This window comes from Pantherophis guttatus, chromosome 3 (genome assembly GCF_059756535.1).
Source record: "Pantherophis guttatus breed Tessera chromosome 3, ASM5975653v1, whole genome shotgun sequence".
NCBI lineage: Eukaryota > Metazoa > Chordata > Lepidosauria > Squamata > Colubridae > Pantherophis > Pantherophis guttatus.
In genome coordinates, this window is record NC_142065.1 from 173312581 (window position 1) to 173337191 (window position 24611).

Below are 24611 nucleotides of genomic sequence, written 5' to 3' on the forward strand. Positions count from 1 at the left end.
TTGGGGATTCTGCCAGAGGCTTGGGAGTTTGAAGGTTCTGCATGGTATCTTAGCCGTTCCTAGCACTGCATGCATCTGGACAGAAAGCTTTGATCTTCTTCCTGAAATTTGTTGGAAACATTGTTCCAGTTTGGCAGCCCTGAAATACTCCTATCACCACAGGGACCATTCGGCTTTTACTTTCGACATCCTTTCCAGTTTTCACTTCTGGTCTGATACTTCTCGAGCTTCTCATATTTCCTCTTCCTGATGATGCTGTCACTTGGCACCACTACATCTATTACCAGCTCTGTCTTCTGCTTCTTATCTACCATCATGATCTCTGATTGATTGGCCAGTACCTGTGTGCCCATCTGGATCTGAAAATCCCACAGAATCTTAGTCCTGTTATTCTCTATGACTTTCTGTTGAATATCCCATCTGAACTGGGGACAGTCCAACCCATACACAGTGCAAATATCTCTGTACACAATGCCAGTTGCTTGGTTGTGCTACTATTCTTATCTGCATCTTATACCCTGCCACTAGGGTTTGACTGTATCTGAGGCCTATCTCCACAGCCTGCACTTTGGATCGTGTATGGATTTGGTGCTTGATGCTAGTTCTTATGTTGCTATGATCAGTGCCTCAATGCTGTCTTTTAATCAAGCTTTATTTTCTTATGAATTGTTCTGTTAGCAATTTATAAGGAGGCTTCGATGGTTGCTGTAAAGTACCGGTATATTGCCCACAAGTAACTCCTGAGACATACCTTAGCTGGACAACCAAGTTATTTTGACTTAAAAAAATCTGAAAGTAGAATATGTATGCATCTGTATCTATAGTATATGTATTTATTTTTTTAATTATATATAATTGTATGCTTCCAGCTTCACTTCCAGTACAATCATATAAAAGCATTGATAAAACATAAAACACATCACCCTATCATCCAAAAATTGTGGTATGCGTACCCTGGCCTAGAGTAATTTCTGCACTCTTCAAACATGAAATGCCAGGTAAAAGAACTCAGGTTTGACTGCCCTATAGAAAACTGTAAAAAGAACATTGTCTGCGCCTCTGAAGTCAGGTGTTCCAAAGGAGAGAGACGTAACTTATAGAGTAGTGGGAGATGCCTCTCTCCTTTGATCTCTTCTGAAGTTCTTAACATATTTCTCTGGACTGAATGCACTGAACAGATCAACTCAAGAGTCTGTCTTTGAGACTCACAATACTGTCTAGGGTCAGGACTGGAGTGTCTCACTAGAACAGAATTTCCAGCCATTCATTTCCAGAAGAGGTTATTCCTGATTCCTCAACAGGTATACAGTAGCTATGCACTTCCATCATGTACTTTAAACTTGACCTTGGACAAGAGTCTTATTCTTCAGTTCAAAGCTACTCTACCAGCAGCAGATGGTGAATAGAAAACATCTAAATGTCAATAGCTAAGTTCACCCTTCCTCTTCATCCTTTTATTATTTGTCAGTGGGATTTACCACTGTTTTTTTTTTAAAAAGTACATTAAGATTCAACTATTATTATTGATCCTAATATAATGTTCAACTATTGTTAATGATCCTAATAGAATTATTATTATTATTATTATTATTATTATTATTATTATTATTATTATTATTATTATTTAATCTTTAATGAGATTCACAGCCTTTGAGGCTGGTTAATAGCTCAGCAGCTCGAGTTCTAATCAAAGACCTAGGAACTGTTAAGGTATCGTCGGAGGATGTAAGCTGTTCCGAGTAAGGTGGTTTTTTGTAGAGTCAAAATGTTCAAATCCAGCAAATTTAGAATTTCTAAATAGCGAGGTAGCCCTTTAGGTATTGCTCCAAGGGCTCCAATTACAATCGGGACAACACACGATTTCTTTTTCCACAGTCGCTCAACTTCAATTTGCAAATCCTGGTACTTTGTGATTTTTTCTTGCTGCTTATCTTCAATCTGTGCATCACCAGGTATTGCAATGTCAATGAACCATACTTTTTTCTTTTCAACTATTGTTATGTCAGGTGTGTTGTGGACCAAGTGCTTGTCAGTCTAAATCCTAAAGTCCCACAAGATCTTGAGTTTCTCATTCTCTAAAACTTTCTCAACCTGATGTTCCCAGTGGGTTTTGCTGTACTCAAATCCAAACTTCTGGCACAATTTCCAGTGAATGATCTTAGCAACATGGTCATGGTGTTGTAGGTAGTCAGTTTGTGAAATTTTGCTGCACCCACTGATCAGGTGGTCAACTGTCTCATCTTTCTCTTTGCAGAGGCGGCATTTGCTGTTGGTGGTAACATGTTGAATTTTTGCCTTCATGCAGTTTGTGGCTAGGGCTTGTTCTTGAGCTGCCAAAATAAAGCTTTCTGTTTCTTTTTTCAGTACTCCTGATCTTAACCAGTTCCAAGTTAGTTTCTGGTCAGCTTTGCCTTCAATACTTTTCAAGTATTGGCCATGCAGAGCTTTGCTTTTCCAATTTTCAGCTCGCTGCTCAATTACTTCTTTCTTATATTATCCTTTTGTTTTAGTTGTCTTTAAAAGGCCTCCTTTATTTACTTCCTTAATCATTGGTTCTTCACTTTTCTGGATGTAATCATTCAAGCTGCGTTTTTCTTCTTCCACAGTCTGCTTTACTTGTAGGAGTCCTCGACCACCCTCTGCTCTTGGTAAATATAATCGGTCAACATCACTTTTAGGGTGCAAGGAATGATTCATTGTCATAAGCTTCCTTGTTTTTCTGTCCAAATTGTCTAACTCCATCTGGGTCCAGTCAATTATTCCTGCAGAGTATCTAATCACAGGTATAGCCCAGGTATTTAGGCTTTTATGATGTTTCCTCCACTCAATTTGGACATTAATATCTTACGAATTCGCCGAATGTACTTGGCTGAAGTTAATTCCTTGACTTTATTATGCATTAAGTCAGAGGCTTCTAAAATCCCTAAGTACTTGTAGCCTTCTTCTGATTTTACTGCCTTTATCATTTCTTCATTCTCTAGTTCCATTCCATCCTCTTCTATGATCTTGCCTGCTTTGGTTGCTATTGTTGTACATTTGTCAATTCCAAACTGCATACCGATGTCTTGGCTGAATTCTTTTGTATTTTCAATTAATAAATTCAGTTCAGCTTTTGTTTTACCAAACAGCTTCAAATCATCCATGTACATCAAGTGCGAGATTTTCAGTCCTTTCTTTGCAAGTTCGTATTCACAGTTCATCTTCTTCAAAATGATTGTCAGTGGTAGCATTGAGAGTATAAAAAGTAGGGGTGAAAGGGAATCGCCCTGGAAAATGCCTCGTTTAATTTCAACTTCACCCAGTTCTTCTTCATTAGCCATAAGTTTCGTTTTCCAGAGGTTCATTGAAGATTCCATGAATTTTTGTACGTTGCTGCTGATGTCTAAGTTTTTCAGGCATTTCTTGATCCAGCTATGGGGAACTGAATCAAACGCTTTTTTATAGTCTATCCAAGCCATGAACAGGTTGGTTCGTCTTTTCTTTGAGTTCTTTAGGATTAGCTTGTCAATCAGCAATTGATCCTTTGTTCCTCTTTGAGTTTTTGCAGCATCCTTTCTGTTCTACAGGAAGCAAGTTATTTCTTTCCAGGTATCCATAGATTTGGTTTGCAATGATACCAGTAAGAAGCTTGTATGTTGTTGGCAAACAGGTGATTGGCCTATAGTTTCCAGGGTCCTTTCCTTTTTCTTTATCTTTTTGGATCAAAAATGTCCTTCCAGTTGTCATCCATTCATCATTTTCAGGGGTTTTTAGGATCTGGTTCATCTGGGTTGCCAATCTTTTGTGCACACTTGTAAGTGCCTTTAACCAGAAGCCATAGAGGCTATTATTATTATTATTATTATTATTATTATTATTATTATTATTATCTTTATTGCACTCAGGTTCCCCTCGCACATATGTGCTAGTTGTTCCTGACTCTAGGGGGCGGTGCTCATCACCGTTTCAAAGCCGAAGAGCCAGCGCTGTCCGAAGACGTCTCCATGGTTATGTGGCTGGCATGACTCAACGCCATTCATAAATGCACTCATAGCAGCATCTAATTTATGGGACGTTTGGATCAGCCTGTTCTCCATGCAATCAAGCTGGTGGGTCTGGATCATTTTAATGTTTATACTATTAGAAACTCATCTGCAAAATGGGGGGAATAAGTCTCCAACACTACCACCACTGTTGTCATTATAGTCCTCCAGGAGATAGAGGACAAGGGTTTTACCACAATACTTATCTAATTGGATTCTTTCCCACCCATGAGCACATCCGTCTGAACTTTCCATCATGCAATTTTAATTACAAGAGATTGGAATGGCTTAATTAAGCTGAAGAAAGAAAATATTCCTGGTAAAAGTGATTTATGATGTTTGAAAAAAGAGAGTACAAATAACCTTACTTGCTGTTCTTATTAAATAATGGATTTTGAGGAAAGAAAACACTGTAAAGAAACATATCAGTCAATGCCTCCCCCTTTTTTTTGGAACAAATACATACTTAAGCTCTTGAGAATTGGCCGCCATTAAGGATTTTAACGTCTTGTCAGCCAAAGGACATCCAGAAACACTAAGAAAAAGAAATGCAAGAGAATTTTAAGGATATTGTAACAAAATAATAATTAAAAAGATTACTGTTTTTTTTTTCTTTTTAAAAATAAATTAAAAGCTTAACCAAAGTAAGAGGCACCAAATCTAAATCTAAGGCTTCAGGATTATTTTATTTTTTTTTGTAACTTAAATTTCAGTAAGTACATGCAGGTGAAGGAGATCTTGTGAATTACCAAATCCAAAGTATTTAATATTTTACAAATTAAAATATATTTTAAATTGGGCCCAGAAATATATATTGGTCTTGGTAAATACATAGCTATTATTACAACTTCCGATTGCAGTCTTGTATCTTTATAGTTTGTTAAATGCTTTCACATTTCATTTTTTTTACCTGCGGTGAGATGCATAGTTTCCTGTCACATGACCACTGCCATCACATCCTGGAGTTGGACACCTAAGAAAATAAAGTGAACCAGTTAGACACAAATTAATTGGGAAAGACAGAGAAAACAAATGGGTTCTCTTTAAGAAAAAAAAAAGCATAAGGGGGAATAACTATCTTCTGCTGGAGGAACCATGTTCTGCTGCTCTCCATGATCATTGGGCTGTGCAAAAGATTTGATGTATTTCAGTAGTCTGTCCTTCAGTAGGGTTGGCACAATTGTTTTAGGAGGTACCTGTGTACAAGCAACACTCATAGTACTGACAATATGAAGTGGCTATATATTCACTGACATGCATGGATAATTTGGAAAACCTCTTGAAGCAACTGCACAGAGTCTTCTAGAACAGTGTTTCTCAACCTTAGCAACTTTGAGGTGTTTTGACTTCAACACTCAGAATTCCTCAAGCAAATAGGTGGAGAATTCTGGGAATTGAAGTCCACACATCTTAAAGTTGCTAAGGTTGAGAAACACTCTTCTAGAGGATGTTCCTGTCTCTGGGCTTTGAGGAGAGGCATTCCATTCAAGCCACTATGCTTTCCGAAGTGTTCCTTGAAATACTTTATATAATGCTATGTGTTAGTAATGAGGAAGCTGTCTCTTCTTTCTGTCCTTGTAATGGACTTTAGGGAAGACCGGTTTTATGGGTAAGCAAGCTCATATTCCAATATTTCTGAGAAGGGGGAGGGAGAGAGAGAGAGGGAGAGGAAGAGAGATTCTCTATATGCCTGGTTTAATTTCTCTTTATCAAGATCTGAACCTTAGTTCAAATCCTGGTTTGAAAAAAAAAATTAAACTTCTTCTCCTTATACTTGGAAACAATGACTTCCACTGCTAGTTAAAAAAAAGAAAAATAAATGAAGTTTACTACTGGTTTAGCCGATGCTGCTATTACCTATTGTAAAAAGTCAAAAGTTCCACATATATGGAAGAAAGGTATGGGGAAACACAAAAGCAAACATAGAAGGCTATGTGTGAATGATAGAAAAACATGTAAGAGTGAAAATACAGACTTGCTGAGAAATCAGATATTACTGTTTATTTTACTAGTGTTTTAATTGGAGGCACACTTAGTTTAATTCTATAAAATACCTTCTCATGATTGTCTTTCTTTCTAGCTGCTTATAGCTGCCTTACTTAATGGTAGCTAGTGACATTATAATGATTACTAATTAGTATAAGAAGAGCAGCTGAATTGAGGTCCCAAGAAGAGGAGGGAAAGAGTAGTTTGTGTGGGGAAAATACTGCTTTAATGTAATAAACATGGATTATAATACTATAAGTATTTTCACTGAGATGCATCTGCATGTTTGATAGAGGGAAAATGAAGATGGAAGCTGCAAAGCTATAGCCCAAAGAGATGAAAATATATTGTTTTCTTATAAAGTAACTAAACCATTTAATTATTCAGTCAGTTATCCACTAATGAGTTGAGGCTTCTAACATTTTTTTTCTATTTTCTTTTCTAATAATTAACTGATTACAACTTTCAGTAATATCCTTAAACCACCAGTGAATCAGCCCATTGTAGCTGCTTAATAGTATTTCAAAAATAGACAAAAATAGACTATATATGTATAGTTTCTTTTAATTAGCAGTATAACACATTTGATAACCTAGTTCATTCTGTGGAATACAATTTGTCTTGGTATAATATAGTCATTGAAGAGGTCATTAATATTCTAAAAGATATAATCCATATTTATATTTGTATTGTAATTGAGCTTCAGACAGAATTTCTCTTTATAATTGCTGTTGTCATTCTTAGTATTTCCTCATGATGGAGCCATTTGCATTACCAATTCTGTCAGCAAATAGCAAATAAAAGTTCCTTGCCCTGAGTGTTACTTTTAGACCTTTTACATACTTGTGTCGAAACATATTTCAGTTAAATTGCACAGCAAGCATATTTTGGATGCACATTAGCAAGCAAAACAACTATTACTGGATGCTTTAAAATCGAACGCAAGGTTTATAAGGTATGTAAGTTATTATATGCAGAGTTTAATTATATTCTGTGTTTATTGTGCTAAACCATCGGGGATCCTGGGAATTAACATTTTACAAATGGAGTTCTTGAATCATTGAATGAAAAAATATTTTTTTGTCCAAAAATTTTATTAATATTTTCTTCATACAGGAAAACTAAGCCATAACTGATGCAACGTATATGTAATTATCTACCTACCTACCTACCTACCTACCTACCTACCTACCTATCCATCTATCTATCCATCTATCTATCTACTCACGTGATCAGTTCCTTTTTGAGATCTCTTGAATGGACCTTGGGTTTTGGACTAGGTTCTGAGACGTCTGAAGATTTTTTTTCCTCCAGGCTTTCAAGACAGATTGCAGGATCTTTCTGAAATAATAGAAGAGACGGTTATTTTGAAGAACTGCTATCTTTTAATCCATTTTCCCCCAACCTGATGCCACCCAGAAGTTGTGGACTACACAGTTTCAGTTACCTAATTCACTCAACTAACTTAGGGTAAATAGAAACTGTTGAAAAGAAACAGTTTTTAGTTTAGTGGTATTTCACACAAATCTTTATAAATGTTGTAGGAAAATGCATGGAAATTTTACTTTTTCGTGTGTAGTCATATGTACTCATTGAAACACATTGTTTGTTAGGTCTCAGGGGGAAATTGTACAAATTGTTCACAATTATAAACCCAAACAGAAGTTAGTCAAAATAAAGGAATGTCTGATTTTATAAGCTGATTCTTGGTTTGTGGTAAACCATGATGTGGTTTATTTGGGTTTGGTTTAACAAGGTATCTGATTGCAGCCAGGGTCATTCAATTTCTATGTTATATGTTGCATGCCACTATGATTTGTTCCTCAAACTATGGCTTAACAAGTCATATGAAACTAACCATACTGTTTGGACAGAAAAAGTAATCAGCATGTTCACCATGCTGAAGTAGTTCAATACCAAATAATAATGTCATGATCACCTTATTTCATCTGTCATCTTAGATCAAAGTCTGGACTCAGAGTTTGTTGTATCTACTCAAATGCAAGAGACAGCTATTGGAAATAAGTTTATTAATGTGACCTTTTCTGTATGCTTGTACAATCTGTCTTCAAAACCAGAAAACTAGAGGCAAACCACATTATTTAATACAAAGGTATATTAGACAGTGGTAAGGTCTAGAAAACTAGCATGAAGTAAACTACAAATATGAGTTGTTTGTTTGTTTTTTCGTTTAATTAACTTCTCCCTATTCTGTTTCTAAGTGATCTGTTGGGCTGTCTGTATGTGTGAGCATTATTTGGGAAGCTGAGTTACATAGTTCTTAGGATCCTTGCCAGCCTTCCATATTCCTACCCATTCAGGAGGAGGGTGGGGGGAATCAAATGAAATTCCATTAATGTACAGATGGACATTTATATTGATTTTTGCAAAGACCAGAACATAATGACAACACAAATAACAGATAATAGCATCTGGCACTTTTAACATTTTAAGCCCTGAAATCTTTGGAAAACTGACAGTTGAACTAAACTAAAAGCTCCAGTTATTTCTCAGTTTTTTTGCTTCCTTTTAAAAAGAATATCAGCTTTTTCCAATTCAGAATTTTATTATTTATTTATTTATTTTTGAGGAGGACATTTGGACAGATAGGCTATTTCTTTGTTAGGAAAAAACATTCTAGAAATGACCTTCAAGTTGACAATCAGTTCTATCTGTTTGTGTGTGTGTGTGTGTGTGTGTGTGTGTGTGTATTAAACTAGACATAATAATGATTACTTACTGCATCTAATATAGTACCTTTATAGTATGTTTTTGACCTAAGAGTCTTAGTTTTTGACCTAAGATATTTTCATTTATAACCAATATTATTTGGATCTAATACATTTTAGACATTAATCAGACACAAAATTATTTAGATGAAAGGATACATATTTTGTCTCTTCCTTCCTGTATTCTCAAGACCCCTTTGGAGAATTATTTTGGTTCATGCATGACCCATGTATACTACCATGCTTTTATCTTTATATTATAAATGACAGTATAAACATTTCTATTTGATGAATGAAGGCAAATAAATGTGTCCCAGGATAAAGTTGCAGGATTCAATCTGGATCTGGAACCAGAGGTTTAGTCTCCTGGACTTTTGGACTCGTGCTAGAACCCATCCTCCAGACTGGTGAGAGAGAAATTCCCTGAGGATGGGCTCCAGCACGAGTCCAAAAGGTCTGAAAATTAAACCTCTGGTCCCAGTGATCGACCCAGATTGGATTCTGCATCTTTATTTGAGTGTTTTATATAAACATTTAGTTTCAGTTTACAATCATTCTCAGCTGTTCCAGCTGCAGAAAATATTACTTACTCTAGATTCATCCTTGAAGATAGTGATAAATATTATCAGAAAGACTCATAGGGTCATAGAATTAATATGGCCGTAAGCAATTTAGCTCAATTTCTGCTTAGTGCTTAACAGTTCTTACCATTGGTAATTTCCTCTTAATATTCACCCTTAGTTTTAATTTATATTCTTTTGTCTTTTTCCAGCTTCCAGTTTGAGTCAAGAACAGATATGTTCCATCTTATAACACATAACATCATATCACAGCTTTTCAGGTATTTGTATACCATTGGCATATTTATTTTAATCTTTTGGAAATGAAATGTGTACCATTCCTGATAAGTAGTGGTTTCCAGATCCCTTACTATTTTGATATATCTTTTCTGAACTTGTTTTAGCTTCTCCATATTTCTTTTAAACTGCATGAGATAATATCTCTGATGATCTGGATATAATACTTCAATCAATACAGCCCAATATTCAGTTGTCTTTTTAACTGATGCCTTATAATGTTTCTTCATGTTTTGCTAATGGTCCACTAGTTCCTTTACTTCTTTTAGACAAACACTCCTGACAAGTCAGCTTATGAAAATTCTATAGTTATATGTTTGATTGTCTTCCTAGTCAGAAGCATTGCTTAGTGGGCCTAGTATTGAAGCCTGTCAAGATAATTTGGACTGTGGTTGCCATCTAAGGAATTAGCCTGCCTCCAAGCCTGGTGTCACCCACAATTTTGATAAGCACCTTTCCTATCCCATCTTGTAAGGATACTTATAAAGAAGCTCAATGGTACCTGACCATTGATTGAACCATAATATTTATTTCCATGATAATGGAGAATCACTTAATGTACGCTCTTTGTATTTGGTTGTTTAGACTGCAGAATTATCTAAGTCAGATGTATTCATCTTGCCATTAAGATAAAGAGAGGCTATATCAAGAGATTACTTTACTAATATCAAATAAAGTAAATTTGCTACCTCTATCTCATTCATCTACCAAACTAATTTCTCTGTCATAAGAAGATAAAGATGTACTTGAGTAGAACCTGTACTTCTGAAACTGATGCTGGCTCTTGGTAATGGTACTGTTTTTTCCTAATTGTTCACAGAGATTATGTTTGATAATGTGTTCTAACAACTTGCCCAAACTAACTGATCTGTAGTCTCCCAGGGCCTTCTTTCTCCACCTTTTAAATACTGACATGATGTTTGCTGTTGTCAGCCATTCAGTCATGTTTGATCCTTGGCCACTCTATGGATCAACACTTTCCATGCCCCTCTGTCTTGCACCACTTCCTTCAGATCTGCCATGGTCATTCTAGTGTCATCCTTTATACTGTCTAGCCAACAGACATTAGGGCAATCCTCCTTTTTCCATTGATTGCTCCCAGCATGATTGACTTTTTGAGTGAGTTAGTTAGCATGACATGAACAAAGTATGACAGACTCTGTTTGGAGATTTTGGCTTCAAGGAATATTTTTGATGAGGTTTGGTCTAACACTTCTTTATTTGTTATTTTTGCAGTCCATGGGATGTGTAATAGTTGCCTCCAGCAACACAGTTCAAAGGTGTCCACCCTTCTCCTATCTGCCTTTTTCAGAGTCCAAGTTTCTGCAGCCATAATTAGCCATTGGAAAAATTATTGTGTTAACTAATTTGCATTTGATGGTGAGGCTGAAGTCTTTTCTCTTCCAGATGTTAATCATGCCAGACATTACAGTTCTTCCAAGTACTATATGCCTTCTGATCTTAGGGCTGCAGTCATAACTTTGGTCAATTTTAGAGTCCAGGAAGATGAATTCCTTTACTGTTTCGATGGTCTCATTGTTGATCTGCACTCTGACCTTTGTGTTCTCTGCATCTGTCATTAACTTTGTTTTCTTGATGATAAGGTGCAATCCAATTTTTTCACTTCAACCTTTGACTCTCAGGATTCACACTCCAGATCCTACTAGCTTTCCATGAACAATGTTGTATGATCTGCATATCAGAGGTTGTTGATATTTCTATCACCAATTTTAACCCCAATGTTTGATTCCTCCAAACGTACATTTCTCATTACTATTTTTGTGCACATGTTCAGGTGAGAGGACCCAACCATGCTAAGTGACTTCTTCAATTCTGAACCATTTTGCATCTCTACATATCATTCTTAACAGTGGCTACCTGATCAAGATTACAATGACTGCATGAGATGGATGTTGTGTGGTGTTATTCCCAGTTCTTTGCGGCAGTTCCAGAGTTTGCCGTGGTCAACATAGTTGATAACATAGTTGATAGCTGGCTTTTATGTAGTCAATGAAATACACGTAGAGATCTTTTTGGTATTCCTTTGCTTTTTCCATTATCCAGTGTAGATTGGCAATAGGATCACGTGTTCCTTTTCCTTTCTGAAATCCTGCTTATACATAGGCAGTTCTCTGTTGGCATTTGGATTCAAATATTGCTGGATTATCTGCAGGATAATTTTATTCACATGTGGTATCAAGGCTATGGTTTGGTGTATGGAACAGTCTTTCATTTCACCTTTCTTTGGTATGGGGATAAATACCCTTTCCATTCTTTTGGCCACCGACCAGACTTCCATACATTTTGGCAAAGTGTTGGCAGAGATCTCAGCACCTCTGCAGGAATTCCATCAACTCCTGAAGCTTTGTGGTTAGACAACTGGTTGAATGCCCACATACTTCCTCCTCCAAGATATCTGGTTTCATTTCTGGTAGGTCATTTTTCCCCTTATGGCTTGCCTTGTTTTTTGTTTGTGTAAAGTTGTTCTGCATATTCCCACCATCTTTCTTTTATTGCTGATTTGCTAACCTTTCTTTAATTTCCCCTTTTTCCTGGTGATGTACATCATTTGTTCCTGATTTCAGAATCTCATTTTTCAGGCCCTCCTACCCCTCATTTACCTGCTTATTTTTTTAAATCAGTTTTAAGCCATGGTGTGCTGTGCACCTTTCCTTTCAGTTCATTAAAAGCTGATTTCTTCAAGTCCAAGGCACATGACTGATTTCACCCAGCTTTTCTTTCCATGATTATCTTGAACTCCAAAAGATGGCTGTTGCTTTTGTCCAAATTGCTTGTCTTCTTTATTCCATTTCTCATTACTGATCAGGACTGGGTCCTGATGAGAAATCTGTTGGTCCCCTTCTACTAAATGTTTTATCTGTTTGCAAATAAAGACTCCCATTACAACTTTATGCTTTATTTTCATGTAAAACTTCTCTGCCTTGCTTTCTGTTAAGTCTAGTTTTTAGCATTTTAAAAATATCCTTCAAGGTATCTTTTACATATAATCATGAGTCTAATTTCACCAGAGTTTGGGGATGCCTTTGGACATATTTTCTAAATTAAGATTTCTAGTTCTACCTCTTTATTGCTATCATGTTTCATAAATTGATACATCAATTACTGGAGACTGAAGATATCATGTTTATTGGTTTCCCTACGGTCTTCTATTGATGATTTTTGAGCACACTTTTCTATCTTCGCTGTACCATTATCATCTGCAAGCATGCACATAATGTTCAGCATTTTTCCAAGTCTCTTCCTCTGGAACCTTCTTGATAAAGTTTGCAAGTTGCAATAACTTAAAAAATAAAGTGTGCAAGTTTGCAACAACTTACGTGTTCCCTATTCATGAAGTTTTCATTTGAACATGGGAGGTAGTGGAGATTTTCTATACCTTAAATTATACCATTATGCTTTTTTTTTCTATTACCAAATTTGAATGGCTGCATTCAATATAAACTCTCCTTCTTTCAATCTTTTGAAATATTCACACACAGGTTAATTTATTTGGTCTGTTTGAGACTCAAAATGTAATAGATTAGATATAAATCATTCCACTAACAAATCAGTTTGAATATTATGATATAATATTGCATTTTGATCTTTTGTTCATGCCAAATTGACATTATGAGCTAATACAGATTGTTAAAAATTGTTATGTGAAATGTTTGAATGGTTAATGGGATTTTTACTTTTAACCAATTACTTAATTCATTTTCATATGCCCACAAGCAATATTTACAATTATAACTTCTAGTGACACCTCGGTTTGGGCCTGCAATATTTTCAGCTTCAGAGACACTTAAATTATTAGACATGATTACCAAAATTATAAGAATAAAAGATCCCACAATTAACCTTTATAAATCTTTGTCAATGAATTAATTCAATAGGCAAATGTTAAAAACTAAATAGAACAAGGAACAAAGAATTAGAGGTCCCCATTTCCTTTGTCAAGGAATTTTCATATATAAAAATTAAATAGTCCCTAGACTATGCCATATTTAATTAAAATAAATTCAGTCTATTGTATTTTTACTGGAAAAATATTAATTTTCACCATGTTGTTTAATACATGGTAAGAATAATGTTTCATTCAGACACATTTCTGCAATGACCTTAAACTGCTATATTCTAGGAAGAAGTCCTATATATTACTTCAATAGTTGATTTTATAAAACTTTGCCATTGTTCCATTATATTGTGGATTCAGGAAGATAGCACACTTTTTTGTGAGAACTTGTTTGATCCACATATAACAGAACACCAACTTTCTTTTATTTTGTTAATCCCTGAAGTGGTAAAATCCATTGTTCTAGTGAGATTCAGAAGGAAGAAATATCTCAGAAAGTAGGAGTTTGCCCTTCATTTCCATATCTTCAGACTGATTAGTCAGCTCAGACATAAGCCTTTATTGATTTTTTTAAAATATATGTTTCTATGAACTCACTATTTTCACAGAACTTCCTTCTTTCTCTTTCTCTCTTCCTTCTTTCTTTTGCTCCTAGACACCTGCATCTGCCTGGTTCTCCTTGAAATATTATTCTGCTGGCTAATATCATGAAGAATGTTCTTATATAACACTTGTATTTTCCCAGAGGAGTCTTAAAGAAAAAGATTGCCCTCTAGTCTTTCATCTCCTTCAAGAAGATACTCATGCGCTAGTCACCTCCCGTATTGACTACTGCAACACTCTCTACCTAGGGCTGCCCTTGAGGACCACCCGGAGGCTTCAGCTGGTACAGAATGTAGCCACGCGGGTCGTGATGGGTGGTTCCCGATACGCCCATGTTACACCTTTCCTGTGTGACTTGCATTTGTTGCCAGTTGCCTCTGGGTGAGATTCAAGGTGCTGGTGATGACTTATAAAGTCCTACATGGCTTAGGTCCAGGATATTTGTCGGACCATCTGCAACCAGCAACAGCTCCCCATCGCCAGGTGCGTTCTCACAGAGAGGGCCTACTCAGGGTGCCATCGGCTAGACAGTGTCGACTGGTGACCCCTAGAGGCAGAGCTTTCTCTGTGGGTGCTTCCACCCTCTGTAACCAACTTCCTCTGGGGCTCCGGTTGGCCCCTGACCTCCGCACCTTTCGCCACGACTTAAAGACATGGTTGTTCAGCCTGGACTGGGGGGGTTAACATGTATTTTAACACGCTTTTATTCGGATATTTTATTGTTGTGAGCCACCCTGAGTCCTACGAAGATAGGGTGGCATATAAATCAAATCAAATCAAATCAAATAAATAAATAAATAAGAAGGAAAATAACTTATTCTTGTAATTAGCATACTCTTCTGGTAAGAAGACAAATAATAATAAAATAAAATAATAAAATAAAATAAAGTTGCTTTGTAAGAGTGGTTTTATTGATGTAAGAGCAAGAATACTTCCAGACAGATAGCTGCACTGCTAACAATCAAAAATATTATGAAAATATTGCATCTTCTTTTGTTTTTTTAATAAAAAATCATTGATACAAAATAATCAACATAGCTTTTAAATTGACAACATGCTCAGAGTATAATTCCTTGATAAGTTTCTTTCAACTAATGGTTCCATTCAAGTTTGATGTATTCAGATATGTTCTGTTTGATTCATAAAATTGGTGGTCTTTGAGCTTGGTGGTTTTCTTTCAGATGATATTACCTAGTTTGGTAATGAAATGTCTGCAAGATAACTACCAAGCTCAGGAAGCACCAAAGACCCCACAGTTCAACCCTGAGCTACAAATATTCTCTTCTATCGGTTGTTCAAATTGTACCATTTTCTTCTTATGTGTTTTATTGAAGTAAAACACAGAATGCTTTATTGTAAAGCTTTAAAGCAGCTGTTTAACTGCAGAAAGCCAGAGATTGGGGTGATGGCTCTTCCTACACAACTGTGATCCTTCTTTGCAATGAAAGATTGCAATGACATGGAAATAAATCTCCCACTTTCTACACTAATTTTCATGTAATTAATATGGTCTCCACCTGGCAGTCATTATACATGCGTTGTTCTTATGTTGTACACAAAGATAAATCTGAATAAACAGTGCTGATTCCTGTTAATTTATCTAAGTGTCATTCAACTCGCATTATAAGAATCTGATGCTGATTATTCATCATAAGAGCAAGTCTAAATAATACTCTACTTTGCTTAATTCTGGCAACAATATTCGTATAGAAAACATGGGCAAAAAGTTGGGGGAAGGGAGAAAACAAACAAGAAATGTACTATCAACAGTCAATAAACATATAAATGAAAAGGGCATAACAAAAATCAAGGAAATCATCAGGTTTTAAATTATAATTTAGTACAGTATCTGTTTCAAATGATGATTCCCTTTATGTAAATATTTGTCTTATTTATGTAAGGGAGAGTATCAGCCCACAGCTGCATTTTTGTTTCCTGTTCAGCTTCTATTGTAAACCAAATTGATGCACTATACTGATATGCATGTTGATATTTTGTGAATGCCTTGATGAAGAATACAGAGGAGCAAATGAGTTATGGTTTATGTTTTAAGTGCTTGATTGATTTCTTTGATGATCACTGTCCGAGAGCCAATTTCTATATGATTTATATGTTTCTGGCAATTGAGGTTTCAAATTCAAAGAAATACACAGCCAAGCAATATTGAATCCTCATGTATGTATTGTATTCCTGTCTGATTCAACTCCCTACACCAAACCTGGGTATAATCCCAGGATCAAAACTGGGCTGAAAATATAGATAATAGAGAACAGTAGATGGACTTCTAATATCTTTGATCTGCATACCTCTTTCTACCTTAATTGTCCCTCTATTTTATTTGACTTAGGGTTGGTCAAGTCTCTATTTGAAGATTATTATCCTGTTACACAGTATCGCTTAAAGTCAAAGGCTTAAATATAATAAATATTAGACCTAGATGGGTTTTGGCTTCTATATGATGAATACCAACAAGATAGAAAGCAACAAGAACAGAAGCCATAAATGTCTTCCTTGAGACTGATCAGGAGCATTTTTAGACCTAGCTTTTAAGAACAAAATTAATCAGAGGTTTAACATGCTGCAAAGCAGAACACCAGCCTAAGGCATTAATCTGTCTGTACAAAAATGCTATTAGGTTCTACAAAGGAGTCATAAAAATTATTGGAAAATAAAATAGAGGATGTCTGCTTTGTTTGGAAGCATGTTCATCTACTTTAAAAAATATGCAGGGAGTGTCCTAGCATGACTAAATTAGTGACAAGAAGCATCTCCCTTTATGTGTACAGTATTTGTGTGTTTGTGTGGATGAACAAATTATCCTGTTGCAGCCATTTTAAGGAAACTCACAACATGCTCTCTAAAATTTAGACATGGCCTCCTCCTGCTGGAAAATATTTAAAAATGCATATCTGCCTTCCTAAAATAGGGTTAAAGAACTTATTGAGCTGGTCATTCAGATGTTGCTAAACTGCAACCCTATCAGTCATGGTCACTATGAGCAATATTCTTAAAGTACAGATATGTGTAGAGGGTTGAATGTTTTATTTTCATTCTCATAAAAAAATGGCAGCCTAATGCTAGGAATACCACCACACTTTCAGAAATGAACATAACAATTAAAGGGCAGATCATTCTAAATACCTCTTTCTGCCAGCATCGGGTAGGCAGAAATAACCTTGATCAGTCCTTAAGACAATAAACCAACAAATGAATTGCATTTGTTTCTTATTTATATTTAGGGGTGCAGCAGTATCTGTCATTGACTCAAGTTATGCATTGGGAAATAAACAGCCTAAAATTAGAGATGATTCCCATCACCCCTGGGTATTATCAAGTAAAATAAAACAAAATACCTCTTTCTCTTCCTCTTTTTTGCCCTGGCTCTTGCTATAATTGATTGGTGTATCCCAACCTTCTTTTTCATTCAAAGCTTGGTAGAAAGTGGCATTGACCAGAATGCTGCCTGTTTTGAAGGGAGAGGAGGAAGGAGTGGGGACATTGGCACTGAAGGAACTTAGAGAAGTAATATTTTCTTGACTTCGGTTCTTTTTCATGCTCAGATCCAAAGTGCCATTTTCATCTACTTCTATTTCAGTTGCCTGAAACATAAGAGAGAAATGTTTAAAGAGCTGTTTGCAGAGGCACCCTAAGACATGCGGAGCTTTTAAGGGATAAGTGAAAATGCCTCCTATTATTTAAATATATCTAAATCTAAAACCAGCTTTACCGTTTACACCCATTAATATTTAATTCTTAGGCAGACTTAAGTGATACTTCAATAATGCTCTTTCTGTGTTTGAACACTTACGTATTGCAAGCAGAATTGGAAAAAAGGCTTCCTAAATATAAACTATATATACTAAATCGGAGGATGTTTTTAAAATTTAAATCTTGCCCATTTTATTTGCAAAGAATTATGATCGCTTTTGGATCAGAGCATAAATTTATTACTTATCAATCTTATTCTTGTATTCTTTCCTTCCCCCATACACTAGACACAGTACATTTGCATCAGAGGAGAGTAAAGAAACACAAAAACATTTGTCCTTTACATAGGAGCTACAATCTCACTTGATCTAAAGTGCACTCTGAATTATAAGATCATGTTAAAGGATTATTTTAATAAATGTGGGTGGTATCCCTCTCTTAAATATAATATCTCATTGGAAATTATGAAGAACAAAATGAGATATAAATTATTCTTGTTGATCTGTAGCTTGCATTATGGCCAAATTATGTGTATTTTTCCTTATGATACTCTATGCATGTTTGGTATCTACAAAAGTATCTTAACTGAACTATTGAAAGGTTTTGACCTACATAGGTTCAATTTTTAATCTGATGCTTCCCCAGATGTATGAACTACATCCCACAATTCCCTTACTGCCCTATTGACTGAGGATTTGGGGGAGTTAAAATATAATACATTTCCAGGTTTGAGGCAACCCTATATACCAAACCGGCTAGGTTTGCATTTAATTTCAGCATCCTTTCCTACAGAGGAAGAATGGGGAATTTCAGTATATTCTCTAATTCAGGGGTACTCAACCTATAGCAAATGAACTCTCATTCCTGTTTAATTTTGTAGCCAAGGTAGCCCCTGGAACTATGCTACCAAAATTCAGGAGAAATGCAATTGCCAACGTATTTTAATAGATTTTGGCACTAAGAACTAAAATAGCTTTTAATAAATTAATTCAAAAAGAACAAAACAATCAGAATGTGGAAAACAACTATTAATTCTATGACAAAACAAACTCAATACAATACAATTAAAATACAAAGTATAAAGTTGTAGAGTTGAGAAAGGGGATTCCAGTAGAGAGATAACTTTTGTTTAAAGATGGATGAATGATAAATGGAACAGTGCTTTTGCTTTATATATTTCCTTTATATAATATTGCAAAAGGGCCTGGTGGCTCAGCAGACTAAAAGCATTGTAATTAACACCAGCTGTCTGCAATTACTGTAAGTTTGAATCTCATCAAGGCTCAAGGTTGACTCAGCCTTCCATCCTTTCTAAGGTAGGTAAAATGAGGATCCAGTTTGTGGGGGCAATAAGCTGATTTTGTATAAATATACAAAAGTATGAAGGCTATTGCTTAACGCATTGTAAGCCGCCCTGAGTCTCCGGAGAAGGGTGGCATATAAATCAAATTAAAAAAACAAACTGAAAATGGTTTAGTTACTATGGTACTCAGAAATTATTAAACCCATTCAGCGGGCTGGATTATTATGCTTACTTCCTGGATCCAAAATTTATTCAGGAAAAACAAAAATCAACCATCCCATAATCTAGTATTAGAAACATATAGTATACCAAAACAGTAATAACATTTTCAGGAAAGTTAGATAAAAAGTTTATAAGAAAGTTATAAGAAATTTCCACTTTCATAAAAATCTTTGCAAAGATTTTTGAGCTACAATGCCTTATATTGTTATATTTTAAGAAAAAATTGGTAGCATTTATATTCTGAGTCATAATATCACATTTATAGTAAAATTGGCTTTCATTGAAAATAATATTCCTAGCAAATTTTACACAGGTAGGTTGAAGGAATTTGAGGTCAATTTAAGGGCTTTAACTTAAAGGGAAGGGATGTTGGAAAGAAATGATGATGATGTCCTCCGCAAATATGTTATATTGGGAGTAGAGCAATATATAAAAATTTCCTCACTAATCTTTTCAATAAAATATCAAATAAACATCTAAATTAGCTCATGAAATATCACCCTGCAACAGGAAATAACAAGTAAAGCAAATGACAAAACATATCCTTCTAAAGTGTCTGCAACCCTCCAAAGATATTGTAAGGCTAGTCTGATCTCAAGAGGAAGCCCTGTCAGTCATTCAGTGTAATTTTTGTTTCCCCTCCCAGCACAACCTGGATATAAATTTGGAACAACAAATTGGCAAAATGCATTGTGAGGATGTTTTAATTGAGAGCAAGCAGGGTAGATGGATACATTCTACCTCATGTACTTCACAATTTATCTCAAATTATCTCAATAAACCTTGACGCTCAGCTTTTGACAGAATCCAATGCTAAACTCTTTTACTGAGTTAGCCTGAATTTCTCCTAGGTAGTAGGAAAGGACAGGAAGTGAGGTAAAAAATACAGAGCATATACCAGTCTAATATCTGGGTTTTTTTCTTCATTTAAATGATGCTGTGCTTGAATGGTAAGTTGACCTAGACTTTGGTATCTGAATATAGATCTTTTTAACATTCATATTTTGTTTTCTGAATCAAATATTTTGTTTTTTTAATCTAGGTGAAATGTTAATATATATTGCAAGTCCATGTATGATATGCCATATGCTAAATAAATAAATATGTGAAACTACTTCTGGTATGATTAGCTGGCTGTTTGCTGGTTATCTTCCTTAACCTGTAAACCACATGTTGCCTAATCTGATCAACTACTGCTTTAGTGACTAGAACATTCTGGAATTGTTCGTATAAAAAGTTTTATTATAAATCCTGACTGACAAATGTATCTTATGTATGATTCGTTGCTCCACCATACAGTACATGGTTGGCCACCAATTCAATATGTTGGTTACTGAGAAAAAGACAAAGGCAACCAAACAGAATAAATCCTGAAAAAAGTTACAAAAGAATAAACTATTTTGGCATAGCTGCTAAAATATCAATCTTTTTTAGAGTATGTTGATCATATATCGTATTGTTAGTAAATAATCCAGAAAATATAAAGTTTTCATGATACTTGTGTAAGGTTTTAGAAATATCAGCTCTCTTGCTTTCCTTGGAAAAAGCTGAAAACAATTGGGCCAATTACTTCACTGTGTACAAATGAGAAACTCTTCTATGACAACAATCACATTTTAATCCCTCATTTTAAGAGAGATATACTTCATTATATTTATGGAAAGTAAATATACTTATAATATGTTCATGCTAAGATGCTTTCACTATATCTTTCTGTCCCTTTTTAGCAAATAATTTAATCTCCTGTGATAGTTTTAAGCCCTGAATTTGCCAGTACAGCTTATCCCGGATAATAACTTAGTAACCACATCTTATGCCATCTGTATAAAATCAAATACAGTTTTATATCAGCATTAATAACCCTTACTTACAAAAATCCAAGATATTAACTGTATCATTGCCAGCTGAACTTTCCAGGGCCTGACTGCATTGCCATAATTACCCTTGTGTTTTTTTGGCTTCATAGTTGATATATAAGTGCAGCCATGAAACGGAGCTACAAGTAATCAAGTTTAATAACCACTGTAAAGTAAAATGCTAAATATTGTAGTTGCAAACATTTTTCATAATAAAAAAACTTGGGTTAAGTCTGCCTGACCAACATTCACATAAAATGCCAGACCTCTGTGACAGATGGCTTAGGAGAAGATGCCATGTGATAGGGCTGCAGTAGTTTTATGGTGAAAAAAAAAACCATAAATAGTGCAGATTTTCTGTCACTAAATAAAATACCAGCTATAGGGAAAGCAGAGACAACAGCAAACAAATTCCATAAAACAGTCAAAGTCTTCTCAAATTAAAAGACAAATCCAAATATGTTAGGAAACACATCTGACGATTGGGAACCAAGCCGTATTTAACTGAACTAAAAAGGTCTGGTTGGAAGGCAATTCATACCCAGAGATGTGAACATTCTTGATTTTTTTCTTTTTTTAACATTTAACATTTTATTGCTTGTGTTTTTATCATTATTGTTAACTGCCAGAGTGGCGTGCCAAAATATGGGTGGCCATATAAATCTTTTCAAATAAATAAAATTAATAAAGTAGCTAGGGTTTCTTCTGATGTGTAAACATTGGTGAACACAAATTCAATTATGATCAGAAGGTTGTGCATTTGCAAAAAAAATAAAAGGGTACTTGACATATACGTGAGCTCACTGTTGAACACAATGATCAAATGGAGAAATGAGTCTTGGGTTTGAAAAAGAATGGACCGCATTTTACATCTTGACTATTTATTATATGATACTTTTCATCTAACATTTTCTACAGTCATAGTAAATGCTAAAGGAATATTACTATGGAATTCACCTTTCTGTTTCATGAATTAATCTTTTAATCATTTTAAACATATATTACTAGAAGAGGATGGACACTTATTCAAAGAAGTAGTTTTTAATTTTCATCTTGCCAAAATATCCAAGATGTGCTTAGATAGCTCCGGAAGATAAATTTTGGGAAAAAAATACACATGGGGTAACTCTTTGATTTCTCCCCAGCCAATAAATTGGTTGCATAGAAAATCAACAACTCAGGAAAATGGCTAGGCAAAGATATTTCTCTTTCATATTAGGATTTGATAGGCAGGAAGGTTTATAGAACAGGCAAGTGGTTCTATGTATTGGCTGCATTCACACAACATACTGTACTTCACCTTGTTTAACATATTAGACTATAATATAAATCATCGATAAGAGATGGTATTAAGAAACAAATGTGGAAATTTGATCCAGGAGGAATCATTGTTATCTTTTGGGATGATTTGGGATTGATAAAATGCCATAGTAAATGTTCTCTATGTTGATTACAATAACAGTTTGTTAACAGAGGGCTTTGAAACCTTAACCTTGCCTTTTTTATTACTATTGTTCTTGTTAACTATTATGTCACTAATATAGTATATAGATGATAGGTTAATAACTTGTAAATAGACTCAGTAGTTTAAAAATTAGGGGAGCTGTTTCTCAAGGGGTGGGAAGCTACTGGTAATATTGTTGTAACATATTAATCAGTATTCAACTAGAGGGGATAATATGTGCACATGTATTAGTGTTTTTCCTTTTTAATGCACTTTTTAAATGTCTGTTTTGTGATTTTTTTCTTAGTTTTTTTTTTTAAAAAAATAGTTTTGTATTTTATATTTTAACTTTTTTTTTTTTAATAATATAAAAATAGAATTGAAAAAAATCTATAATATATATAACAGTTTCTCAACCTTGGCAACTTTAAAATTTGTGGATTTCAACTCCCAGAATTTCCAAACCAGCATTGTGGTCACAAACAAATAAAGAAACAAGCAAGCAAAAATGTCTGCCTAAAGTTAACACTAACTAAGCTACTTAGTAAATTGTGCAAATGTGTCAGCTAGCTTTACCTGATCTGGTTAAGAATGTTACCTGAATTTTAGTCTGAAGTCATATAGTCCTAAAACAGCTGAACCACAACATGTTTGGAATAAGGAAGATTAACTGCAGCAGTGGTTACCAAGTTTAAGACACATCAGTTATTACTGGTTTACAATCCCCATCATCCTTAAATATTAGACATGGTATGATGGGAATTACAGAGAATAATATCTGGGGATCCCAATACTAATGCTGCTGATAATCTAAAAGATCATGAATATTCTTAAACCTACTCAATCCTATAATCTCAGTATGGAACACAAATCTCATGGCACACATAAGAATTATGCTAAATTATCAAGGACTTGCCTAGTCTGGTATCCTATTTCCACAGTGAGCTTCTGAAGTTTCAACAAAATTTACAAGAGGAATCAAGCAGAATCAATTTCTTGCTTTGTACTATCAGCAGTTGCATTTCATCAGCAATATTTTTGCTTCTTTCCATCAGAAATAAAGTACTAGAGATATGATGCAACGAATATGGAGATTCTTCTTGGGTAGTAATAATTTCCAGTCATTGAGTTACATGCTGTCTATTTCTTTTAAAATAATCTGAGCCAATGGTCATATCACATTTCAGACTATTATTGGCGAAAACTATGTTTTTCCAATACAAACTCCTGCAGAAATGTGTCTTGTAACACTACATTTAAAATATGTCTAATCCAAGAATTCATTATTCTATTTGTGCATCATGTTTCACAATATAGGGACTAAAAAAGTTTTCTGGCGACTGTATTATGTAGTGTGATTTTCTTGCTCAAACTGAATATATGATCTGCTGTTTCTTCTTTATCTTTGCTCAATCTGCATTTTGAATCATTTGATGATTTTTCAGTTTTGGCCTTAATTGCATTCATTCAAATAGCTTGCTCTTGAGCAGTCAAAATTTAGCATTCAGTTGCTTTTTTAATGTTCCGGTGTAAACCATTGCCAGGATTTATCTTTATCAACTTTCTCCTTCATCTTTTGTAAAATTGACCATGGAATGTTTCTCCTTGCTGGTATTTTATTCTTGTTTGAGACACATTTCAATGTTCATGTTTGTTTCCTGTATATTTAGTAAATTACAATTTTTAACTTGCATCAATGCTTGTTCTTGGCCATCTTTTACATAATCAGCTAATGCAGGCTTTTCTTTGATAGTTCGTTTGATCTGAAATAAACTTCTGCCTCCATTTATGCAGGATGAGTGTGACTCATCAATATCATTACAGGAATGGTATACTTAGTGAATACTCATCAGTTTCTTGTTTTTTTCAGTCCAAACTGTCCAAATGAGCTTGTGGGTAGTTCATAATTCCAGTAGTGTGTGTCATATCACAGGTATGGCTCAGGAATTCATGGCTTTGATGGTGTTTCCACTGTTCAATTATATTTTTTACTAATCACATTTTAACTCGTCCATCCTTGATGTT

General features: G+C 34.9%; 1 protein-coding gene and 1 long non-coding RNA gene across 5 annotated transcripts in view; one reads left to right on the forward strand and one right to left on the reverse strand.

The window, feature by feature from the left end:
* The window catches only part of LOC148114911 (uncharacterized), a 63189-nt gene that overhangs the window by 24218 nt on the left and 14360 nt on the right, over nucleotides 1-24611 (forward strand). Inside the window, exon 2 of the long non-coding RNA XR_015733373.1 lies at nucleotides 9510-9578. This is a non-coding gene — a long non-coding RNA (uncharacterized LOC148114911). The remainder of the gene's footprint in view (nucleotides 1-9509; nucleotides 9579-24611) is intronic.
* The window catches only part of ST18 (ST18 C2H2C-type zinc finger transcription factor), a 157351-nt gene that overhangs the window by 12168 nt on the left and 120572 nt on the right, over nucleotides 1-24611 (reverse strand). For 3 of the 4 annotated variants that reach the window (XR_004593361.3, XM_034429747.3, XM_034429751.2), the window contains exons 11-14: nucleotides 17407-17652; nucleotides 7237-7349; nucleotides 4933-4995; nucleotides 4489-4557 (exon numbers count right to left, since the gene is read on the reverse strand). Coding sequence is in view for 3 of the 4 variants with exons in the window: in XM_034429747.3 (XP_034285638.2) it covers nucleotides 4489-4557; nucleotides 4933-4995; nucleotides 7237-7349; nucleotides 17407-17652 (491 nt within the window). In the remaining variant the exon portion in view is untranslated. The remainder of the gene's footprint in view (nucleotides 1-4488; nucleotides 4558-4932; nucleotides 4996-7236; nucleotides 7350-17406; nucleotides 17653-24611) is intronic. The other variant, XM_034429755.3, reaches the window with a different exon arrangement.